The sequence below is a fragment of the Bos indicus x Bos taurus genome, chromosome 9 (assembly GCF_003369695.1).
Source record: "Bos indicus x Bos taurus breed Angus x Brahman F1 hybrid chromosome 9, Bos_hybrid_MaternalHap_v2.0, whole genome shotgun sequence".
NCBI lineage: Eukaryota > Metazoa > Chordata > Mammalia > Artiodactyla > Bovidae > Bos > Bos indicus x Bos taurus.
Window position 1 is genome coordinate 20,114,039 of NC_040084.1, and position 20,352 is coordinate 20,134,390.

A 20,352-nucleotide genomic window follows, 5' to 3' on the forward strand; every position below is an offset into this window, starting at 1 on the left:
TAGCCATTCCCTTCTCCTGAGGATCTATGCGACCCAAGGATCGAACCCAGGTCTCCCACATTGCAGGCAGATTCTTTGCTGTCTGAGCTGCGATGTCCTTGTGCATTTAGCATTAAGCTTTTGGTGGCTCCTCTTAGATCCCCTCTTGTTGGTTCCTTGGAGGAGGGGACGACAGAAAGTGAGAATCTCTGAGAGAAGCCCAGGGCACACTTGACGGCCATAGGTTGTTTCACTCCTTGCCTTTCAGAATTGTTTTTTAAGTTTTCTTGACAAATTACTCCAACCCTCACAGGGAAAGCCCTTTCATTTTGTTTTAGGGGAGATGGAGAAGGGAATGGCAACCCACTCCAGCATTCTTGCTGGAGAATCCCATGGACAGCAGAGCCTGGCAGGGTCGCAGGAGTTGGACACGACTTAGCGACTAAAGTATGACTGCTTGGGGACACTGACATGTTTTTTGGGGTCCTCATCTTGAATTGGCTCAGCCTTTCCTGGTGCCATTAGCGTCTCTAACTCATTACTGCTCCCTCTGGCTGAGGCCAGGATCCTGGAACACGTCTCAGTGGCAAGAAGCTGAAGAAGCAGATACTGGAAAATCCAGCCTTACGTGATCTTTCCTGGCTGAGATAGGTTTAGCATTCCTATTGAAAAGTTGTTTAAAAACTTAAATTTTTTTACCTGTGATGGATTCATTTTGATATTTGGCAAAGCTAATACAATTATGTAAAGTTTAAAAATAAAATAAAATTAAAAAAAAACAAACTTAAATTTTTTTTTTCAAGTGGAGCTTTACATTTATCTCAGAAGAAAACTTGAAACTTGAAATACCACTTTTTTTTTTGGTAAAGAAAAGGAATATTAAACCCTTATTAGTGTTTATATCTACAGTGATTTATTTTTAAAAGGTTAATGGCTATCTCCATTGAAAGCACCATATTTTTACTATCTAAGTAGGTCAGAATGCTAAATTTGGCTAGAAAAATTTCCCAGCAGTTGGATATCAGTGTGCCTTAAAGTATGAAAACGAAATGCCTGTTAAAGTTGACAGAGCGATGTAGTTTAATCAGAATATCTAGTTGAATCACCAAGCATGGAGAGAGTAACACTCTACTTTGTATATTTGCAGTGATCTCATTATTGTAATGCTAACAGTGTTAATAGTTTCTAAAATAGAAAAGAAGCTATCTTCAGAAATTTTAGTAAGTTAAAATTATGAATGATAAAAAGCACATACCAAGTTGAATTTATATTTGTTCAGTGATCATTCACTAAGTCATGTGTGACCCCATGGACTGCAGCACTCCAAGCTCCTCTGTCCTTCTCTCTCTCCCAGAGTTTGCTCAAATTCATGTCCATTGAGTCAGTGATGTTGTCTAACCATCTCATCCTCTGCTGCCCCCTTCTCCTTTTGCCTTCCATCTTTCTCAGCATCAGGGTCTTTTCCAATGAGTTGGCTCTTTACATAAGGTGGCCAAACTATTAGAGCCTCAGCTTCAGCATCAGTCCTTCCAATGAATATTCAGAGTTGATTTCCTTTTAGATTGACTGATTTGATCTCCTTGCTGTCCAAGGGACTCTCAAGAGTCTTCTCCAGCACTACAGTTTGAAAGCATCAATTCTTTGGCACTCAGCCTTCTTTATGGACCTTACAAAATCTTGGAATTCTGTTTATAGACTCAGCCTTTTATGATGGATGTTATTTTTTTGAAAATATCAATGTTTTGTCTATACTTGGGCATTTTTCAGAATTTGATGTAATTTTATTTTATACATTTTAATACTTTTCAGATACTAGATGAATTTAAGAAGCAGAAATGAAATTTAGATGCAGTCACAATTAAATAAATTAAAAGACTAAGCTCAGAGCCTAACACAGAGCAACCCCTGTGATAATCAGTGGTTTAGGGATTTTGATTATTATTTCTGACTCTTCTCTTGTTGCTGTAGCTTCTCTTTCTCACTGGTTTGGGTGCTTTGACAATTTCCATAGACTCGCAGCATTGTTAACGTTTCATTTTGTGTCTACCCTTTAAATCTTGGTGTTTTAAAAATTTCTAGAATTACTTTAAGAACTGTCAGCATAACTCCTGATTCAAGAACTTGCATTTTTATCTAACATACTTGCAGAGGTGTTGAAGAACTTCATCTTCTCTGATGCTAATAGTTGATTTCCCATTTTGTCTGGGATCCAGCTTGAAGGTCAAGAGATGGGCTGGTTATGATCTTGACATTCAACTAGTCATACAGAGCCTGGCACAGGGCTGGCTGACTCCCTGTGTTTTCACTGTGCCTCCTTCCTGGTGGAGTTTGGGATCTCAGGGTTCGCTTGTATCTGAAGCTATTCCTAAGATAACATAAAAATATTATTTTTTTGAGATTATGACTGTAACGTCGCATGTATTTGTTACCTTCAGCATCAATTCGAAAGATCTTTCCTTTTGTTTTTATTTATTTTAGACTTATTGAGAATATTTTCAATAACATAAATATACTTTTCACAGAAAGTAAAAAAGAAAAGCAAAAGTTTTTTTCCCCACAATCCCTTCACTGTCAGTTTGCAGGATAAACAAGTTTTGATAGTTCGGAATAAATTCTTCTAGACTATTTATACATGTTGGCTCAATGTGTATGGCTATGTTTACTGGTGTCCCCACCATTGAGGTGGTGGTTTTTCAGAAAAATGAGATGATGTTCTTCTGCAATTTGCTTATTTTATCAACTAGCTTATCACAGGCACTGTTGCATGCCCTCAGTCTTTTTCATGAGTATATAATACTCTGCTGTATTGATGTATCTTGGTTTATTTAGCTTTTCTCCTGTTGATAGAGTTTATCTGCCTACACATCATGTTGCACGAATGCCACAGGTTGGAAACTTCTATCTTGAGTACGTGTGTGTGTGTTTAGTGTCCCCACTACCTTCTGCAGGCTAGAGGAAGGGTAAGCCACTGGCCTTGGCTGCCTACTAGCCTTTTGAGACCATCCTCAAGTTTGTCATTTGATCTTGGATAAGACTCAGTTCACATAAAAAATACCAGCTCTGTTGTATGAGGTTTGAACATAATTACTGCATTTTTATAGATGTTTCTCATTTCTACCCACTAGCTAGGTTGCACCATCTAGCTGAGATGGATTTTGACTGTATCATTCTTAGACGCTCTTATGTCGGCAGAGTTCTGGGTTTCAGAGCTTTAAGAAAGGTTTGATTGTCAAATCTGTTTATGGAATAGGCAATCTTTAAAGTCAGGACCTTTTTAGGAAATGCTTTGAGAATGCATTTATTTTTTTCCTGATTGTGGAGTATTTTTGGCTTTATATTTCTAACCAGGTGCTTTAAAATTTAATTTGTGCCTTTCACACTGACATAATTAATCATAGTCATAAAATTCAAAAACCAACATGTTCCAAGGTTAATATTTCATTAGTAGGCGATGGTGTTCTTTAAAGTGTTCATAAAATTTTACATTCTTCAGTCACTATTTACATAGTAGATATAGTAACTTATTTTTGTCGTGGCTACTGGCCATATCTTGGAGTTTTACATCTGCAGGCTGAAACTGCTGCATGCTCTTGAAATTCTAAACTTTAATTGCCTAGAATGAAGGAAATATTTTTAATTTATACACAAGCATACCTTGGAGATATTGAGGATTCGGTTCCAGACAGCCGAAATAAAGCAAATATTGCAATAAAGCGAGTGACATGAATGTTTTGGCTTCCTAATGCATATAAAAATTATGCTTACACTACACTGTGGTCTATAAAGTGTATAATAGCATTATGTCTAAAAAATGTATGTTATCTTAATTAAAAAAATATTGCTAAAAAAATAATGCTAACCATCATCTGACAATGTCAACTTCAGTTTGTAAAAACTGCAATTATGTGCAAAGCGCAGTAAAGTGAAGGGCACTCAAATGACCTCTGCCTGTAAGCTTTTTTGTTTGGAAGATTTTTATTTCATGTTCCTAAAATAGTAATGTAGAATTTAAAGAAGGTGATATCAACTGATTGGAAATGTAGAGGAGAAATTACAACTTCTCGTTTGTAATATGGTAATTGTGTAATGTATTTTAAGCAGTAACTTGCTGTTGATTTTAGTATTTTTTAACCTTCCGCCACCCTAGCATCCTGCTCTGATATCATAGCTCTACTTTTTGATTTATTATTGTACAGAGTATGCCATGCACAGTGGGAGAAACCACACCGAGCCGGTGTTGAGAATATGTCCTTATTGTCTGTGACATTTTCTACTTTAAAATGGACTTGTGGTCGTTAACCAAATTTCAGTGCACTTGAATGAAGAGAGCTGTAATTGCCTTTTACTTTCCTGGTGATTTCTGCTTGCTTGGTTTTCTTTAATGTCTAGTGGCTTGAGCTTTTCCTTTGTTACAGTTTTTACATGCTATTTTTATGTTTTCCTTCTCAGCACCCACACAAAAATGTCCTAAGACTACTTATATATGTGCACATATATTCCCAAATGGACAAAAAGACACTTTCATTCTTAAAGTCACATGACGAAAAGAAATGATACTCAGGAAAATGTGAAATACAATAATTCCATTTATAGCACAAAAGTACATTTTTAATGACATACATAGAATTACAAATCTCATTTTTCTTTTACCATAGGATTTTAAACTACTGAAAACTTTTTTAGCAGTGCAAAAATCAAACTGTCTGGTTGAAAGGGAGTTACAGCTTATTTGGCATAAAATTGAAATGCTAATTTTAAATTGTTTATGGGATATAAATAATTTATTTTTATTACTTAAAACTACCATTGTATACTTGAAATATGTGTTCTCTTCAGTCTCAGACTTCCTTTTCTCTTTCAGTCTGTGATCAAAACAGGGCGACTGCTAGTAAGTCATGAGGCTCCTTTGACGGGCGGCTTTGCCTCTGAGATCAGCTCAACGGTTCAGGTAGAGTAACTTTTTGGCACTGACGTAAGCATTTGTGCAATTGCATATGTCTATTCCAAGAACAAAATTACTTATCACAATATGTAAAAGTATGCACTGTTTAGAAATGTACATTTTTGCGTTTGACTCCAGTTCACTGTCCTTCAGATAATGGTCTGATTACATCTTCTTAAAAAGAAATCTTAAAAGCTGAAAAATTCCTTAATAGGAAGAGGGAAATTTGAAATAATCTTAAGAAACTCATGTGGGTTATGTTTGCTAGGATAACCGGAAAAGCAAACTCTTAAATTTGAATGTGATGTTTCTGTTTTGATAGAACTTTTCATGATAAAGCTTATCAGGAAATAGTTTATAAGACTGATTTTAATTACCTTACAAAAAAAAATGAATCTGTCAAAAGTCAGTAATTTAAATTCAGTAAATAATTTTACAGTCAATGATTAATTTATTAATTTGATTAACTGAATTACATTATGCTATTGAACACTTATGAAATGGTTTAAAAGCCTCTTTTTAAAAAGTATTCAGTTAAGATGCTGATTATCAGGAAAAAATTCTACAGACCTCTTTAGAGGATTTTTACTTGAGACTTTCATCACATTTATATTTAGATTTGAATAAGATTATTTAAACATTTCATCTTTTACAATTTTTTAAAATAAAAAATTAAATAACTATATTTTAAGTGGAAGTTTGCATGAATTTTAAATTTAGAGTATCTTTGTAGCTGGCAAACATTTTACTTTACTGGTGGTAAGATGATTCTATTGTTGAGATACATATACATTGAAAATTCCTTTAAGAGTGTAAGTTTTAAAACCTTGATATGAAATTATGAGATATGAACCTTGATCATTTCTACTAATAAAATATCTAAGTATGAATTGACAATGTTATAAATATTTTAAAATTAGATAAAATTTAAGCATTAAAACTGGATAAAAAGAATTCATAATTATAATAAAAATTATGCTGTTATTTTTACATATTGTATATATTATCATTAACAAAATTAAGAAAATATTTGAGTTTTGTAGATTTGTTTTCTTTATTATAGAGACTACAATTTGAAGCATATTGCTTATCATTATGTAATATGAATACCTGGTATTTACTGTGAATTTTATTCATGAGTAATATAATGTACTATCTTTGGAAAGAAAAAAAAATGGGGCTTGCAAGAATGAATCACTAACACCAAGATTCCATTTCAAGTCAAAGGCAAACTGGAAAAAGAAACTAGGATTTTCTGATTCCTGCTTAATATGTGGTCCACTAAACCCATTTGAATGAGAGGAACTGGCTGTTGCTAATGGAACCTCTGTTTGACAGCCTTGTTTCATTTTGCCCACTGAATACCATCTCAAAAATTTCACTACCATTTAAAGGTAGAAGGAAAATAAGTAGAACATAGAATTTAGAAATTATAACTAAAATCTGATTTAAGTATGCTTTTAAAATTTGAATTCCATTAATTGTTAGAAGCTGAAATAGATTGTAACATATGTTTCAGTGTGGAAAAGAATTAGAAAGATTGTCTTGCCTAGTGTCTACTGGTCTTGAAAAATATGTGGACTTGTGTTGAAGGAAAATTGTCTCTCGGGCTCCAAGAGTAAACCAGTGAATTCTAGTTTGAGGAGTATCATATTATGAGCTAAATACAGTCAGTGTAAAAAGTTAACACCAAGGTCATAAACACTGTATCAAAATCAGATCCTGAAGTTATATGATAATAATCAGTGATCAAGTTTGTGACAGAGATGATCCAGAATATGGTCATATTTTTTAGCATAATATGAAAACACCAAAACAAAGACCATACCTTGTAATACTCAGACTCCCAAAATGCCCACTGATCCTGAGTGTCTGAGGTCTGAGAAATTTTGAAGCCAAACCAACTATGTTCCTTTAACAGATGAGTGTTTGTCATTCATAGCGCTCGTGATTGAACCAATGTTAGAATTAAGTGGAAGATTTGGGTCTAGGATGGGAATCTTGAGTAAATGTTGAGTGCACATTCTTTATTCAGAGTACCCCCCGCCCACAGGAGGAAGGTAGAAGTTCTGGATTCATTATAAAATGTTCTCTGTTTGCATGTGAGAACTTTTCCACCAACAAATCACAAAATGATTTAAGGCAACAATGTAAAAATCTGTAGAGGGATCTTCGTTTGATGTTTTGGGGAATTAAAATTGGGATTTATTAATACGAAAAAGATTTAGAAAATGTTCACAGTTGTTTTTGCCAAATTCAGACATTACTTGTACAAATGGAAAGGATAGAAAGTGAATTTTAGCAAAATATAATGAGCATAGTATCTTGGAATAGTCTGCCTGTTGTGGCTTTTGTGTGTTGACTAGAAAGAAAAGAAATGCTAAACACTTTGAGAGGGTTTAAAAAAAATTTGGTAGTAATGTCTGCATAAAATGTAGAGTAATCTGAATAATATAATCTACTTTTCAGTAATTGTTTCATGCACATATTCAAATAAATGCAGCATATCGTATTGAGCATCTTCTTCACAGAAGATCGGTCACATTCCCTATTGTAAGTGAAGCCTGTATCAAATTACCCAGTGCCTGGGTTTGTTTAAACTGAAATCACTTAAGTGTGAGGTGCAGCGGCTTTCACCACTTGGAACAGTTCATGCTTCTCTATTTCTTTTTGTTGTGTATACTTTGTAAGGTTAAAAAAGATAAAGCAGGGTTAAGATTTTGAAAGCAATTTTTGGGACACAGGGAAAAGGTACATAGAGAACTTTTCATTGTTGTCCTAGAAAAGAAGTTTGAAATTAGGGATGAGAGTGATCTGTACACGTGAGCACTAAGGATTAAAATGCTGAGTTATTCTTGTTGTATCAACAAATTTAAATTTTATGTGAAAGTGAACAAACACAAACAAAATGTACTCCCTAAGCATCGTTTTGCGGAAGAAATTTGGTAGTTCTTTAAGAGCTCATGCTTAATCTTACGAAATTGCTCTTAAAAATATATTTTGGGAGAACGATTATTAACTACAGAACTATTGTTTTAAATTCAAAACTGAGAGCACCATTTTCTATTTTCTTCAAATTTTAAATTATTTCCCATATTAAAAGTTAAAAATCTTCAAGAGAATACAGCATTTTAGACAATATTTCTTTAATTTTATAATTGATATTTTTTGATGGAAAAATTATATCATGTTGTATAATATTGAATGTCAAGTAAAGGAAGTTTTTTGCAAGTATGGGAAGTATTGCTGGCTTTCCTACTGATGATTTTTAGCTAGATAAAATATGAAAAGAATGAACATAAAATATGTCCATATTTTATTTACGTAACTTTTCAATTTATAGCAGATGGTTCTTCTATCGTACAAGGAGTTCAGTGTACACAAATTTTCTCATGCCCGGTGCGTCTTTATTTTAAAGCCATTTATTTTATTATTTCAATAAATATTCATTGTTACCAGTCTCGGTTGGGAGTAATGTTAAAGTCACAAAAGTGTTTAGGAGACTACTTTGTATTAATTAAACCTAACATTTGAAACATATCTCTCAGTAGTTTCTTCATAAAATTTATGTAAATGCTTAGAAAAATAAAAACCAATCCATCAAAGCTGAGCACTCCTTTGCATTCCTACTGGATTAATTTGGAAGTTAACCGAAGGGCAGAACAAGCTGAGTGAGGTCTGGTGTATCTGGCTCCCTCAGGGGACGATTTCTGGGTCGGTCATCCAAGGCTTCACTGTCTCTTCCCATCTAACTTTATATTCCCATCTGTTCTCACTTTGGGGTGAGGGAACTTTCCCTTTCTTTCCTTTGACACATACCGAAACTTGGAGGAGAGCTTCTTTTAGGGAGTTACACATTCCATTCTGTACCCAGATTTGTGGAAAAGTGCAGAGACAACAGAGGTTAGCTAATTCATTGACCTCATTGTGGAGTTTGAGTGAAGATTGTGTTGTTTTGGAAAATTATGATTTAATTTGATGTGATGTTTGTATTCCTCAGCTTTATGTAATCATAGCTTAAAAAATTTTTTTTACTGTGTAGAAAAATATATTTCCCCCAATTTATATGTATCATATATCCTAGAATACAGTATTCAGAATAGGCACTATTTATCAATATTAAGACTAAATAGTTTCTGGTATTTTAATAGTTTTAAATAGTATACTTTCTTTAAGCCTTGTAGAAACCAACTTTATTATTAATTTCTAATACATTCCCATAATGATCAACTAAATCTTGACTCAGATAAGCTTGAGATAATAATACAATTTTTTTTTTCATCTCTGGATTTAGTGCTTAATAAGAGTGCCAAAAATTTTAGGGATTGGGGCTGCTTAAAGATTTGAATTTTTTTTTTTTTAACACATGGAAGCAATAAGTCTGCAATAAAGAGTCCAATTGGAGAGGATGGTGAATTTCCATACCATTGTTCCATCCTTTCTGTACAGTCTCTATTTCTAGGATGAGAACCCAGAAATTGTGCATTACAGACATATATTTTTAAGATAATCATATTATAAATGTTTGAGAGGGCTTTTATAGGGTTTATATTAGTCCATGTAAAAGGAAGCTTTCATAATTTTCAAGTAAAGAATTTTGTCTTTCTCACTGTTTCATGTTAGAAAGGATTATGCAGAAGGATATTTTTTTCTTATAAACTTATTATTACCACCAAATTTACCAACCCTCTGGTTTAAAAACATCAATCTGAAGAAGAGGGAAAACATCCTAAGTGGTCTTGAGTTTTTTTTATCATTGTGAAAAATATGTTGAAATAAAATTACTGTGTTGATAGTCATCAGAGAAAACTGTCAAGGCAGTAATCGGATGAACAGTTAACTACACTTTCATAATCTTATTACTCTCCTTTTTCTATGAGTGATACGAAGCATTTGCCAACAACAAAAATAGCAATCAGGAAAAGTGTACTTATGTCCTAATGTCTATCTAGATGGAGCCAAAGCATCAGAATAGAGTAGTCAGATATGCAGTGACCTTCTTAAAATGGAACTTTGCCCTGAAGCCTGTTGAATGTTCAGTAAACAGCTTCTGTGGTCATAAATATAAACCAAAGACAGCCTTTCTGGGGATGTATTATGGGTGGAGCTGCTGTATCGCCATTAGAGGTTAAGCGCGTGTTTTGCTCTGTTGGTCTTCCCCCTTGCTCTGCCCACTCCTTGTCTCCTCCGGTGTCTCTTTTGCCTTTGCTCCTTAGTGCACACGTGGCCAAGCTGCTCCCATCAGCCCTCTTTCTCCTCTCCCCATTCTTCCCCGGGCGATCTCAACCATTTGCGAGGCTAGTCTTAAAACCTTCAAATCTGAAACCTTCATGATTGACTCTGCCTGTGGGGCCTTAGACTGAAAATTCCAACTTCATGCTGATTTTGGTAAGGATAAGAAATTTTTATGATAAAATGGTGTATGTGGAAAGATTTTTAACATGAGACAAGGAGAAAAGGTAGACATCAGCATATGGATATCTGCCAGTTTCTGGAAATCAGCTCATCTCAAAATGAATTCTGTTTCTTTCAATTCTTTCTGGGCCTATTAAATTGTCTTCTTATCACTGTCCCTAAGTGACTGTCACTTCTCACATTGTATCACTTTACTATGCATTATTTTCTTAACACACACATCAAAGGTTGTCCCTCATCTGTTTGAAAACCTCCAGAAGAAGTTGGCTGGCTGTAGGAATAGATCTTTAGGTCACGATCCTTATCTGCCCCAACCAACGTTTGCAGTGTTATTTCTCACATTCTTTTATGATTCTGGTACCACAGGGATCATGTTGCTGGTGAATTTGAAGTTCGTCATGTCTCATCACAGAAAGAATTTAGTGAGAGACAAAGTCCTAGGTAAGAAGTGGATTTATTTAGAGAGAACAGAATGTGGGCCATCTAGAAGGTGAAACACCTTGGGAGAAACACACCCCACAGGAAGAATGTGGGCCTTCTCAGGACAGAGAGCCTGAAATATGGTGGGGTTAGTTTTTATAGGCTGGGTAATTTCATAGGCTAATGAGTGGGAGGATTATTCCAATTATTTTGGGGATAAGGGTGGGGATTTCCAGGAATTGGGCCACTGCCCAATTTTGGGGCTTCTATGGTTCGTCTCAGAATTGGCATGGTGCTGGGTGACTATGTCACTTAGCTTATGCAATTGTATTACAATGAGCATACACTGAGGCTCAAGGTTTACTAGAAGTCGAATCTTCCACCATCTTGAACCTAGTTGATTCTAACCAGCTAGGTCTTTGTCATATCCTATAGCTATATTATTATTTTAAAGGTTGTACCCTATCCCCCTCCCTCCTATTTCAATCACAGTGGCCTGCTAGACATTTCCTGAATGATAATTTTTGCAACCAGCCTTTACTGAATCTTCTGAGCATATCCTTAATTTGGACCTTTCATTCAAGAAATAGAGTCCTTATTTTGTAGACACTTAACATTCAGCTGAAGAAATAGACACTAAACAGATAATTATACTGTGGTACTTATTAGGATAGAGAAATATTCAGAAGACTGTGCAGGGATTATAAAATATACTTGATCACCCAATTTGTATGTGATGGCTAAGTTAACTTGGAGAAGTGAACATGGGTGAGGATTCAGGCAGAAGGAACAATATAAATAAGGAGGCAGGAAAAATATTTGATATTCTAGAGTTTAAAATGGTTTTGACTTGACTGAAATGTAGTATGTGATGTTTGTAGCATGAGTTAAGGATCAATAGGTAAGTGGGAAAATCTTACATGTAATACTAAGCAGCTTGTTTTTGTGTAGAGGAAATAGACATGACAGAGTAGAACCAGCCACATAGATACAAATTCCCAGTTTAAATATATCAATATATGTATGTAAAATACACCTTATAAACTTGCTGGCAAAAAGGAAGTTATACAAATTCAAAGAACAATGGTCACAATTATCATTGGTTAAGGCAAAGCGGTGTAACTGAAGGATTTTAAGTGGGAGGTTAACACAGATAGATTTACAATTTAGAAAAACCTCTGGCATTTTATGTTGAGGATGGATTGGGAGGGGTGAGACGAGAAGTCACAGAGATTGATTAGGAACCTATTTGGGTAATTTAGATGAGAGATTTAAGGGTCTTCTAAACCAAGGACACAGAAGTGAGGCTGGAGAGAAAGGTGAATTTTAGAGAGAGGAGGAGAGTATGAAAGAAAGTCTTGCTGACTGATTAAGGAGGAGTTTGGGCAAATTTTGAATGGAGGTGCCCTTTTACTAAGTCAGGGAATATCACTGGAAAAGAGATTTAAGCATATCTATCACCTGTGGAAGATGATGAATTCATTTTAGACTTGTATGCTTTGGGTCTTGGAAGCTCCAAAGAGATTCTAACATATAGGATAGGACTAAGTAACCATCTTCTTATGTTAATGGCTGAGGTCATATAGATATGGTATGATCACACAGGAAAAGGACAGTCTTAAGAAGGGGAGTTACTGAAGCAGTCCTTGCCAACATTTCTGAGCAGGGAGCGAGAGCTGTAGAGGAGGGTAAGATGGAGTGGCTAGAGAGAAGGAAGGGAAGGGGAGCGAGCCACTGCAGAAGACCAGTAGGGAGACTTTTATCATGGAACATGTGGCCAACAATATTAACTGCTTCCCAGTTTGTCAGCTAGACCGATGGTCGTACCTTGAATATGGCAACCAGAAGACACTGGTGACTTTGAAAAAAGCACATGTAGCTCCCATTGTATTTGGTCTGGTGATTAAATGGTGAAAATTAAATAGAGACAACTATTTCAAGAAAGATGACTTATAGTGAAAGAGGAGGAATAAAGTTGTTAGAAATGGGCTCAGTCTCGCAATGTTATTTGCTGAGCATGGGATGCCATTTTGTCAATTCGAATCCTTTCTTGGTGTTCTCCTTAACCTCCCTTCTCCCCATCCACATCCTCTCCCTCCACCTCCATCCAGCTAGCAATCGGGTTTTCAATCTCTCAAACCTGCCCTTTGTTTTCTATTCCTCTGATAAACTATAAATGGATCAAACAAATGTCCTGTATTAATGCATATATGTGGAATCTAGGAGAATGGTATGCGTACTAAGTTGTTTCAGTCATGTCTTACTCTTTGTGACCGTATGGGCTGTAGTCCACAGGCTCCTCTGTCCATTGTTCTCCAGGCAAGAACCCTGAAGGAGGTTGCTATGGTGTAGATGATCTTATTTGCAAAACAGAATAGAGACACAGACATAGAGAACAAACGTATGGACACCAGGTAGGGATGGTAGGATGAATTGGGAGATTGGGATTGCCATGTATATGCTATTGTTCAGTTCAGTACAGTCGCTCAGTCGTGTCCGACTCTTTGCAACCCCATGAATCACAGCACGCCAGGGTCCCTGTCCATCACCAACTCCCGGAGTTCACTTAAACTCATGTCCATTAAGTTGGTGATGCCATCCAGCCATCTCATCCTCTGTTGTCCACTTCTCCTCCTGCCCCCAGTCCCTCCCAGCATCAGGGTCTTTTCCAATGAGAACTCTTTGCACGAGGTGGCCAAAGTATTGGAGTTTCAGCTTTAGCATCAGTCCTTCCAATGAACACCCAGGACTGATCTCCTTTAGAATGGACTGGTTGGATCTCCTTGCAGTCCAAAGGACTCTAAGAGTCTTCTCCAACACCACAGTTCAAAAGCATCAATTCTTAGGCGCTCAGCTTTCTTCACAGTCCAACTCTCACATCCATACATGACCACTGGAAAAACCATAGCCTTGACTAGACGGACCTTTGTTGGCAAAGTAATATCGCTGCTTTTCAATATAATATCTAGGTTGGTCATAACTTTCCTTCCAAGGAGTAAGTGTCTTTTAATTTCGTGGCTGCAGTCGCCATCTGCAGTGATTTTGGAGCCCCAAAAAATAAAGTCTCATACTGTTTCCACTGTTTCCCCATCTATTTCCCATGAAGTGATGGGACCAGTTGCCATGATCTTCGTTTTCTGAATGTTGAGCTTTAAGCCAACTTTTTCACTCTCCTCTTTCACTTTCAACAAGAGACTTTTTCATTCATCTTCACTTTCTGCCATGAGGGTGGTGTCATCTGCATATCTGAGGTTATTGATATTTCTCCTGGCAATCTTGATTCCAGCTTGTGCTTCCTCCAGCCCAGCGTTTTTCATGATGTTCTCTGCATATAAGTTAAATAAGTTAAATAAGCAGGGTGACGATATACAGCCTTGACATACTCCTTTTCCTATTTGGAACCAGTCTGTTGTTCCATGTCCAGTTCTAACTTTTGCTTCCTGACCTGCGTATAGGTTTCTCAAGAGGCAGGTCAGATGGTCTGGTATTCCCTCTCTTTCAGAATTTTCCACAGTTTATTCTGATCCACACAGTCAAACGATTTGGCATAGTCAATAAAGCAGAAATAGATGTTTTTCTGGAACTCTCTTGGTTTTTTGATCATCCAACAGATGTTGGCAATTTGATCTCTGGTTCCTCTGCCTTTTCTAAAAACCAGCTTGAACATCTGGAAGTTCATGGTTCATGTACTGCTGAAATCTGGCTTGGAGAATTTTGAGCATTACTTTACTAGCATGTGAGATGAGTGCAATTGTGTGGTAGTTTGAGCATTCTTTGGCATTGCCTTTCTTTGGGATTGGAGTGAAAACTGACCTTTTTCAGTCCTGTGGCCACTGCTGAGTTTTCCAAATTTGCTGGCATATTGAGTGCAGCACTTTCACAGCATCATCTTTCAGGATTTGAAATAGCTCAACTGGAATTCCATCACCTCCAAAGCTTCATAGTGATGCTTTCTAAGGCCCACTTGTCTTCACATTCCAGGATGTCTGGCTCTAGGTCAGTGATCACACCATCGTGATTATCTTGGTCGTGAAGCTTTTTTTTTTGTACAGTACTTCTGTGTATTCTTGCCACCTCTTCTTAATATCTTCTGCTTCTGTTAGGTCCATACCATTTCTGTCCTTTATCAAGCCCATCTTTGCATGAAATGTTCCCTGGGTATCTCTGATTTTCTTGAAGAGATCTCTAGTCTTTCCCATTCTGTTGTTTTTCTCAATGTCTTTGCATTGATCGCTGAGGAAGGCTTTCTTATCTCTCCTTGCTATTCTTTGGAACTTCATTCAGATGCTTATATCTTTCCTTTTCTCTTTGCTTTTTGCTTCTCTTCTTTTCACAGCTATTTGTAAGGCCTTCTCAGACAGCCATTTTGCTTTTTTGCATTTCTTTTCCATGGGGATGGTCTTGATCCCTATCTCCTGTACGATGTCACGAACCTCTGTCCATAGTTCATCAGGCACTCTGTCTATCAGACCTAGGCCCTTAAATCTATTTCTCACTTCCACTATAAAATCATAAGAGATTTGATTCAGGTCGTACCTGAATGGTCTAGTGGTTTTCCCCACTTTCTTCAATTTAAGTCTGAATTTTACAATAAGGAGTTCATGATGTTAGCCACAGTAAGCTCCCAGTCTTGTTTTTGCTGACTGTATAGAGCTTCTCCATCTTTGGCTGCTGTTGTTACTGTGTATAAAATAGATAACTAAGGAGAATCTACTGTATAGCACAGGGGACTCTACTCTGTGGGAGCTATACTAAATGGGAAGGAAATCCAAAATAAGGGGATATATGTATACATGCAGTTGGTTCACTTTGCTGTACAGCAGAAACTAACATAGTGTACCAACTCCAATAACAATTAATTAAATAAATAGAGTGGAAAAGAAAAAGAAAAGGAAATCAAACTACAGAATTTAAGGGAAAAATGTAGAAAATAACTGATTGATATGGGCAAGAAATTTTTTGAGCAAAAAATTAAAACACGATAAGGTCAATTATATTATCACAGATTAAAGTATTTGCATAAAGTGACAAATATTTGTGTGACAAAAGCAAGCATAGTTAAAAGGAGAATGACATCTGAAGAAGTGTTGGAACATATGGCAAAAGATAAATATGTGTATTTTGATAAACATTCTTAAATATCCATAAGGAAATTAATAGCCCTGTATTTAAAGGTCAGAGACAGATTATTTTTATAACATGAAATTATACACCACTTATTATGGTTAAAAATGCAAATTTCAAAATGGGATATTACTATTCTTTGTTACCTATAAAAGCGGTAGCACTTAAACATAAATTATTTTTATTGTTGAGATGGTGCAGGGTGAATGTAGAAAGTGATGATTCATCTTTCCAGGAAATCGGTTTGGTACTGTGTATCAACCCTCTGACTTGTGAATTCTACAGCTCCTCAGTTTAGAGTTACACACAGAAATGGATAAGGGCGTTCTTCTCTGTGCCATGCATTTGATTAGTAAGATATTGGAAGCAGTTATCAATTGCAACAGGAATACAGTTGAATGAATTATTTGTTTATTTTGGTTGTGCTGGGTCTTCATTGCTTGCAGTCTTTTCTCTAGTTGCAGTGAGCAGGGGTGCTCTCTAGTTGCAGTGCGCTGGCTTCTTATTGAAGTGGCTTCTCTTGTTGCAGCGCCGGGGCCCTAGGGCCCACTGACTCCAGTAGTCGCAGCACGTGCGCTTGGTAGTTGCGGCTCCCAGGCTCCGGGACGCAGGTTCAGTAGCTGTGGCTCACGGGCTTATTGCCTCGAGGCACGTGGAATCTTCCCAGATCAGGGATCGAACTTGTATCTCCTGCTGTGGCAGGTGGATTCTTTATCACTCAGCCACCAGGGAAGCCCTAGTTGAATGAATTATACCGAACATTGTGGATCTATTAAAACCATTGAAAGAATAGTTGAAAACATTGTAGCATAATGAAAAACTCACTAGGCAAGCCTACAGGTGTTCTACTTGCCCAATTTAGTGAAAAGAAAAAAAATATACACGTATGTATGTTTAGTCGCTTACTCATGTCCGAATCTTTTGCAACCCTTTGGACTGTAGTTGGCCAGGCTCCTCTGTCCATGGGATTTTCCAGGCAAGAATACTGGAGTGGGTTGCCATTTCCTACTCCAGAGAATCTTCCTGATCCAGGGATCAAACCCCCATCTCCTATGTTTCCTGCAATGCTGGCGAATTCTCTATCCACGGAGCCTTTGGGCTTAGGAAAAAAATAAAAGTAAAAATTTCTATTATTTTTCTCATAATTTATTTTCTATGTACATATATCATAATTTATAGTATTGATAATTAAGAGCTTTCTTATAATTAGATATCTCTCTCACAAGACATGGTAAGTCTTTTAATTCTTCCTAAATTGTTTTAAATAAGAACGCTCATTTTGCTCATCAGTTCAGTTCGGCTCAGTCGTGTCCGACTCTTTGTGACCCCATGGACTGCAGCATGCCAGGCTTCCCTGTCCATCACCAACTCCCAGAGCTTGCTCATAGAGTTGATTTTTTAAATTTCATATTTCACATTGGTGTGGTTTCTTCATCATGTACATTTGAATTTTGGGACTTGTCATTCATAGTGGTAATCCTTAACTCAAGTTTGTGATGTGGGATAGTTTTAAAACCAGTGAAACCCCAGCACATAGATTTGGTTATTATCCAGGTTAGTTCTTTCCCCACATGCATGGTATATTTGATTCATTGGTCTCATTATAAAGGTGAAAGCAGCATAATTTGGGATATTCAGATTATTTCATTTTCCCAGGTTAAACAGTCAATGATACTAAAACTAACATTAATAGTATGTAATGATACCAACATTGGATCCCCTACTGATTTTTCTTCCTGTCTTTGGTATTAGCTTTATGTTGGATTGCCATCTGTCTTTTTTAAATCTTTTTGAACGTAAGCCAGTCAGAAAAAAAGATTATCCACATTCCATCTCTCTGGGTAATGATAAAGTGCTCACTTTCTCTCATACAATCCTTAATATTTTTCCAGTCAGAAGTAGTCCCCTTTGAATTCAAAGGTGCATTTACACTAAACTTCCTGCACATTTTTATCCCTTTCTTTGGAAACTCTGGTTAGTATTTTGTTGTGTCCTTTTGGTGGTGTCCTAGACCACTCCTGTCTAACCCTCTTAAGACCAACAGATCTTCCCGTTGGATGGGAAAAATTAATTCTGCTGGAATGTTTGGAAATAAATGTGTTCAACTGAAAGGTTATGTTATAAAAATATAGTCCTAAATCACGAGGTAGAAATTATTTAAAGGAATATGTGGATTCTCCAGGAACCTCAGTTTGGAAATAGCATCTCCTCAGAGAGTCCCTGGGGCCGCATCAACAGGAGCTGCGCAAGCCAGAGTCTTCCTCCATCACACGGCTCTGTCTTCCTGTCCTCGTAGCCTGAGCAATGTGTGCAGGTGTCTTGTTGATTTGTTTAGTGTCTTTCTTCCCTCCAAAGAAGGCAGCTTCATGTTTGCTCCCGTAAGCCTGGTACCTAAGAACCCTGCCTGACACCAAGCAGGTGCTCAATAAATAATTTAAATGAATTGTTTGTCCCCAGGCATCACTGTTGTTAACAGTTCCTTTGAAGAATGATATTCTTGCTGCCTTATATTGTATATAGAAATCCTAGTTACAAAACCTGCTAGATTGAAGTGTTTTTGTTTTGTATCTCACCACTCCAATTTGTTGTCCTCTGCTCCCTGCCCCTCCACAAAAAAAAAAAAAAAAAAAAAAATTGCTTTGTATTTGTTGAGTTAACCTCTGAAATAAACACTGATATTCTGAGCTGTAGAATTTCACATTTCTACTTACTGTCCTTTCGGCAGAGAGTAACTTCTTTTGAATAATCTACTGGTGCTTTTTTTTCCTCCTCATAATTGTCTAGTGAGGCTAAAGGAAACTCTTACTTTTAAATAGTTACCAATGAAGCTTCATAGAATGAACAGACTATTTAATGAGTAACATAGGTTCTCAGAACCTAAGGCATTACTTTCTTTTAAAATTTAGTTTTGAGATTGACATTTATACATTACTATACTTAAAATAGATAACCAGTAAGGACCTACGGGTATAGCACAAGCCGCTCTGCTCAACACACTCTAATAACCTAAATGGGAAAATAATTTATAAAAGATACATGTATATGTATAACTGAATCACTTTACTGTACACCTGAAACTAACATAACACTGTTACTCAGCTATACTCAAAAAAAAAAAAAAAGTTACTGATTTCTGTGATTTGGTACCTTTAAATTGTATTTCAGCACCTAGAGAGTTATAGTTGCCTTCAGAAGCAGTAATTCTTGAACATCTGGTTGTATTATCAAAAAGAATTACAACTGATTTAAAATAGTTCATTTTCTTATTTGGTGTCAAATAGTTTCTCACATATTAAAAAATAATTTTATCAAGTATGGCCTTGTCTTAATATTTTTCAAACTACAATAAGGTTATTTAACATTTTGTAAATGAGATGCCGCAGAGCATGTATCCATGATGTGGTCAGTCTTCTTGGTCACCTTGTACAATGTCCTAGGCAAGTACGGAGAAGCATTTTATGTCAGGCGAGAAATTTTAGGCAGGTTTTATCTGCACTGTATTCACCATCAGGGGCTGGTCAGCCTTCTGGATATAAAACTAAATTTCTCAGCTACTTTGTCAGCCTCTTGGTGGGCAGTAAAGTTGCTGCTGTTGAAAGTTCGTTTTATTTTGGTAATTTGAATAATTAAATTTATAGTTCAAATTAGTTTACTTGTTGTTACAAGGCCCGTCATCTCTTTCCATGAATGAGTTCACAGCTCGCCAAAACACGGTTGAGTTGAAAATAGACATGAAAATAGAGATTAACTACTGCTAATGAATTTTCTGCTCAATTCAAATCTAAACACTTATGAAAATTAAGACAAGTTACAATCAACACTTAACTGCCAAAACAAGCAGTTGAAAATGAAAGCTATAAACAGAAATCATGTAGTTTATAATTGTTTTGATTTGAAGAAAATCTATCAATATTAATGAAATCATTCAAGAGGTTGTTTTAATTTGCAGAAATGTCTGAAAAATTACATTTGATTGGGGAAGTGTTGAATATTTGATTATATTCTTTAAAATTACTTCGAAGAAGGGATTTTAATTTTAATTCTTGATCCATTTGAAGAGACCTACCTTCTGTTTTTAATCCTTGAAAAGATCATATAATGATGTTTACTATTAAAGATAGTTTCATATTGCAGGTGGTACCATGAATCAATTTGTCTTTAGCAAAATGGCTGGGTGAAATGATAATTCATGTCCATACCATTAAAAGTATCTAATTATTTGTATTTTAAGAAGTGCACTGAGATGACTAACATTTCAAAATTTACATTTATAACCCACAATTATAGTTATGCCATTGTTTAAAATAAGTTCTGATTATTTCCTTTCTCTTGATAGGACTAATTCACCATCAAAATAACTACATTTTTGTGTTTCTTTCCTGGACTAATTCTTAATATGCAGCTTAGAATGCAGGTAGTATGGAATACTTGCTATGCCTGTACTGTTGAATGCTTTCTGGACCAGTCAGACA

General features: G+C 36.1%; 1 protein-coding gene across 1 annotated transcript in view; it reads left to right on the top strand.

Annotated features, from left to right (window-relative positions):
* The window catches only part of BCKDHB (branched chain keto acid dehydrogenase E1 subunit beta), a 268,875-nt gene that overhangs the window by 187,584 nt on the left and 60,939 nt on the right, over positions 1 to 20,352 (top strand). Inside the window, exon 9 of the mRNA XM_027550996.1 lies at positions 4,841 to 4,927. Within this exon, the coding sequence (XP_027406797.1) occupies positions 4,841 to 4,927 (87 nt within the window). The remainder of the gene's footprint in view (positions 1 to 4,840; positions 4,928 to 20,352) is intronic.